The sequence below is a fragment of the Halyomorpha halys genome, unplaced genomic scaffold (assembly GCF_000696795.3).
Source record: "Halyomorpha halys isolate HHAL.00 unplaced genomic scaffold, Hhal_1.1 Scaffold6862.1, whole genome shotgun sequence".
Taxonomy (NCBI): Eukaryota; Metazoa; Arthropoda; class Insecta; order Hemiptera; family Pentatomidae; genus Halyomorpha; species Halyomorpha halys.
Window position 1 is genome coordinate 7,887 of NW_027110996.1, and position 6,051 is coordinate 13,937.

Genomic DNA, 6,051 nt, shown 5'->3' on the forward strand with positions numbered 1-6,051 from the left:
AACTAATAAAATCAAATTAATAAATATTCTTATTCAGCACTTATATAATATTTTTAATGCAATAAAAATTCTATTACAAGACACGTACTAAATCGTGGCCATATTTTTCCGGCCTTCCTAAAATTTGATTGTGAGTAAACATTCGCCATTTTTTGTATTCTGCAGTAACAGCATTCAATTTTCTTTTCCAATATTTTCCTTCTAGAACGATAGCCTGAAAATTAAAAAAAATTAATATGGATTATAGGATATAATGAAATAACGGAATCGAAAAATTTATCTTTACAATATTACCTCTGGTTTATTATGAGTATCGACATCCAGAGGAGAAGCAAATTGGCACACTAAAGTACTTTGTTTGTTGATAACTAAAACATACAGAAAACTTTAATTGAGGAGTGCAATAGAGAGTTGAGAGTATTGACATACTACACCTTAGCATTTTCATATAAATACAACAGAGAGAATTCTTGATTTGAAGATGAGTAATTGAAAATACAGAGGGAGTTCCGTACTGTCTTACAGCAGACAAGGGAAGCAGAACAGGCAAAAAACTAATAGAACTCCAGGTTCTAAACAAAAAAGATCTAAGGATGAATCTGGGTAAGGCATGAAGATCAAGGATAGAAGTAAGAGGAGTCCCAAGGAACAACGTTGCAAAAGCCCCTGTGAGACTGATTTGATTGGCAAGGATTCTGGAAATCCCTAGGAATAGGTAGAAAGAAAAGTAAAGACATTAGATCTCAAATTCAGGGGAAGTGAGATTGGAAAAGAACTTGAGTTGTTGAGGTTAATCCACCACTAAGAGCTGTTATCTCACAGGTAGAAGGATGCTGATGGCTACCAGGATCCAGGCTCTCCAAGAGAAGTGAAATTTCAAGAATATTGGAGGGGAACTCCACTGAGAAGATGGAAGCCATGCTCAATTAGAGGGGATAATGCTGTTAGTATCAGTACCATTGATACCCATTGAAGCTGAATACGACAATTATGAAGGAAAAATGCAGGCTATTTACCTTGTAATAGAAGCCAAAAGTTAAAGAAATGAAAACACCATAACCTTCAGTGATATCCAAGCCGTTATAAAGAAATTATCAACACCAGGGATTGCAGAATAACCAATTGAAGAAAAATGTAGGAACATGAAAGCTATGGGAAAAGAGAAAGGATTATAAACCTGCATTGGACACCAGGCCATGTACAGGGCAATGAACAAGCTGCTAAGGTAACAAAGCTCGGCTGTGTGTAGAAGCCTGTTGGACTACTAGCTTACAGAACAAAATCTATTATATACTCTTAATATAAGGACAGGATAAGCGTCAAACAAAAAGTCCAAGCAGAAGGTAAGAAGTGTGAGAAACTTTTGAATAAGAAAGGCCAAATATCCTAGAATAGAATTAAAGCTAAGGGAGTAGCTTATTTCAGCCTAATGATAGAACATGATCCCCAAAACCACCTTCATCAGATATGCATTCATCACACAATCATGTGTAACACCCCGATACTTCCACCACACATATTGTCCAAAGGCAGGCCCAGTATAGTAAAGCTAGAAACATGTAGATGGTATGGTGGTGATAGCTATAAAGCCACAAACTATTTGGAAGATAGGAGTATCCTCCTGATTTCAAGACAGCCTGGAAGGATGAATTGTAATCAAGAGAGTGCAGAGCACTAATAGAAGATAGATGAAGAAGCAAGTAAGACAAGACACAGATTAGTTCTGGAACTTGGTGAATGGTTCCCAATAATAAAACTTTCCTTGATAACTGCATAATAAGAGTTTTTGTAAAGTAAAATAAGTTTTTAAATAGTGTCATTAGTAGTTCCATTGCTGGCATAATCCCAACAGATCAGATATTTCCATGATTGGGTTGGAATGACTAAAAGTACTGATTTTTTATCTTAATTGACTGTTCAATTAATTCTAGTTAATTAATTATAGTTAATTAATTAAATAATTAACTACAAGACCTTTGTGCACAGGTGGAAGTTAGCTGTGGGCTTGGCTTACTTCTCATTGAGTAGGAGACAAGAAACTGCACCAACAAGGCCTCCAGACAGGGCAGAAGAGGTATCCTCTTCTGATACTTTGTAGATCAGACTGTGTGCACAGCTATAAAAAACTATGCAATTGAATGCAGGAATGGGTTGTAATCCACTGCTTTGAACACCTGTATTGCCTATTGCCCATACCGTACAGGTACGGTGATAAATAAATCCTAATTGACTGAATTTAACATGATTGAATGTGGTGTGAAAATTCCATTTATTCTTAGTGAAATAAGTGAGTAGACTAACTTAGCAGATTTTACTAACCTTGAAAATACATTCTGGATTTATAAAACACAACCAACCGTTATTGATACTATTTTAAATTTATTGTTTAGTATTTACTTACATTGCATATGCCAACATCTCCAAATAACATTGTTGAGTCTTATTTTATCTTTCCACCTTAAACGAACTCCTTTGAATCTGTTCCACTTGGGGGAGGTAAGTTTCTGCCTGAAAAAAATAAAATAAAATTAGAATGATATACAGCTACGGAGAGAAAAAATAGGCAATGCAATACTGGCATGATCTGACTATTTCCTAAAAAAAAGATGGTCAGAATACATGAGATGCCAACTCCTTTTGACAAAAAACTTAAATTCAGTCCCCTAAAAGAGTTAAATTTTTAGCAATTAGTTTCTTGATTAGTAATAGGATTTTATTTTTCATTTCCTCATCTTATTAAACCTAACTCATCTTATAATTTTGTATTTTAACATTACTATTTAATATTCAAAACAAAAAATGCTTAAAATTATTTGTTTAGCTCATAACTGAGAAGATAAGTTAAACAAAAAATTAATTACTTTGAGAGTAAATACACTAGCTGAGCTTAAACATATTTTTTAAACATACTACAATGTTGGATCTTGAATTTTTAAAAATTATTATCAATAATCTTTGATATATGGCTTATGAACAGAGTTGGGCAAAAATTAGCTATAGTTGAACCTGACTAATCAATAAAATTGTCTAGGATAAGATGTTTATTTATCAATGATTCATTCATGAATAAGCGTCGTATCCATGGCAATTTTTTCTATTATTTTTAACTATAGCTAATTTTTGCCTATCTCTGCTTATAAATTTTGATAAATATGATTTAGTATCATGGAGTTTTGATTCCATATAGCCAATCATTGCATATAAGAAGAGCAGAAACATTTTAGGTTTTATGTTGAATTTTGAATTAAAGAGGGACCTTTCCATTGATTAATTTCTTTATTGTTTTATTTATTTCTCCACCCTCCTGCACAAATTTATTTCCTTACATGGCTGACATTTGGGGCTATTTCTACCCACTTCCCCATTTTCGGAACTGTCTTATTATTGATTTTATGACTATAGTACTGTCATACTAATCTTTTAAAAAATTACATTTCACTCTTTTATTGCATTCATTGTCATGTTCTAGGCTAGTGAACGAGTAGTCTTGTAACAATTATCTATAACTTGGCCATAAATGTTCAAAAATGGGGAATCGTAATTTTTTTAAAAATAAGAACAGGAATAGAGATAGAATCAATAATAAGGCTGTTCAGAAGACGGAAAAAAATTGGCCCTAAATGTCAACCACATGAAAAAAAAAAAAATAAAACAATAAAGAAAATAATGGAAGTAAAAGGTAGCTCTTAAATTCAAAACAAAAAATTTAAAAAAGAAATAGCTCAAATTTATAGGATTGGAGGATTTTTTTTAGGGGAAAAAAATTGACATTCAAAGACACATGGACTTCAATCATCTTTCAAAATTACACAAAATATGTACTTAAATGTACATGTTCTACATATAAAATATTTATAATTATTTTTAAAGAAGAAATATAGTAATTATATAAATGTGCAGATAGAACCTTCTTTTCCCATTTTTATAATTACAAATATACAAACATGCGTATTAAATTTTACAAATGTGAAAATTATTGTTTGATGAGAAAAATTTTATGCAATATATACAAATTTTTCTAATAATAATTCAAGGTTCCTGATAAAAACCAGTATATAGAGATTTTGGAATTATGTAGGTTCAATATGTCTGGGAAGTTCAAGGTTCAACTGTTTCATATAAATGAAAAAGGAGTACTGCACAATTTTTTTTTAAAGATATGAATAAGCATATTTGAGCACTTTTCACCAAAATGTAATAATAAAATTTGCAAATCATCACATTCCTTATTCTTTTTCAACCTTCTATGGTCTATTAATAAGCAAATCAAACACGAAACTTACTCAACTTTCTATTCATAAAAACCTCTATAATTATGCGATATTTTTGTTAATAAAGGAGACTACTAAATTTCATTTCCTGTATGAAATTTAATTCGAATATGCAAAATAGTGTTTAAAGTAAGAAATACAACATGAATGATAGAAATAAAAATATGATCATAGAAAAAATTCAAAGAAATATGGTGAATAATAGATTTTCATTGCAAAATTTGTTGTGCCTTAAGTGATAGGTCAATGTTATATAATCAGCATAGATAAACAACTTTATATGACTTGGGAATGTAATTCTCATAAATAATAATTATCACTTTCTGCTATTAATAACTTATAATTGACAATTAATTAGTAATATAATAAATAATGTTATTTAAAACATTGTTCGTGTCAATTAAAATATGTGACATAAAATTAATTTTATAGTTTATTTATTATGTAAGGTCAAGTAACTTGAGAAGACATGAAAAGTATTGGAACAGGCCAAGTAATTTTTAAGTTGAAAACAAGTAAATTAGTTTTTAATAATGTAAAGCAGGAATTTTATTAATTTAAGTTTGTTCAATAAAGGTACTGCAAGAAATCAGTAGATATCTATGAAGCGATTTTTTTGCTAACTATTCTATTTATAACTAAGCATAGAATTACAGGTTAATCAGAATCAATTGTTGCAATCGGTCACTATTTATTACTTGTATGTTATAGACAACATTTTAAGAAATTAGATTATTATGACACTGTCAAGAAAATTACAGTAATATATATATCATGTTTGATATGTTCAGTAATGAAATTAATGTATAAAACTACATTTTAACTTAAAAAAAGGTAGTTAAAATGGACGTAATTGATGAGGGAATATATTAACTGGAAAATTAATATGTGCAGTTAATTTAAAAATTATTAAACCTGAATATCATTAGTTTGTTTTGACAGAAACTTACCTATAAGCTATTGACATGCATTGGAAAAGTTTAGTTAATGAAGTTTCTATTGAAAGTTGATTAGGAGGAAACTTCTTTTCACTGACTACTCTACTTTGTGATAAGAGCCTATGGCATGGTATCACAGCTTTTGGCTCACTGACTTCAGGTACAGGTACTGCAAGTTCATCTTCATCATCCTGAGCTTCTGCTTCAAAATCAGAGATCATAAAATGTCCAGAATGTATAGATTCCTTGTTGGTATCTCTTCTTGTCCTTATCAAATGTTGCTTGAAATCCACTTTCTGTGCCATGATTGTCATATTATTGATATTTTAACTGTATAAATGTAAAAATCACCTACCGAAACTCAGGATAGTGTAAGAACACTTAGAAATTGGTAAAATTATTAAAAAACACCACTCTACAATTCACTATAACCATATTAATTCAACTACACTAATAACAACACTTCTCCTATGTCGCCATTTTGCGACGTCACATTCCTTGTCTTGTTTATAAAAGCTGGCATATCAAACACGTTATACGCCTTATCAAAGACGTATTTACTACTGAAAAGGAATAGATTTGTGTCCACCAAGTTGAAAGAAATCCTTGGCAAATATCCTTCGAGAATTGTAGTCTCAAATAAAATATAATCCTTATTCAAACAATACTCTGTTATGTAAAATTTTTTTTTTTTTTATCTTTTTCCATTGCTATTCTACAAATAATCAAATTTTAACAATCATAAAGTACACAAAATTGACTTGCAAGAAGTAGTGTTTAAAAATCTCATTCAATCATATTTATCGAACTTTAGAAAATACGAAAACATGACAGAGAATTTC

General features: G+C 30.3%; 1 protein-coding gene across 1 annotated transcript; it reads right to left on the reverse strand.

Moving 5' to 3' along the window:
* Positions 1-88: 88 nt before the first annotated feature.
* Positions 89-5,849, reverse strand: LOC136796171 (MLX-interacting protein-like; the record flags this gene model as incomplete). Its single annotated transcript, XM_067049082.1, is given in 4 exon segments — positions 89-214; positions 295-368; positions 2,402-2,508; positions 5,222-5,849. Coding segments are annotated over 4 exon segments (609 nt in total), but the record flags the coding sequence as incomplete, so codon positions are not given.
* Positions 5,850-6,051: the final 202 nt, after the last annotated feature.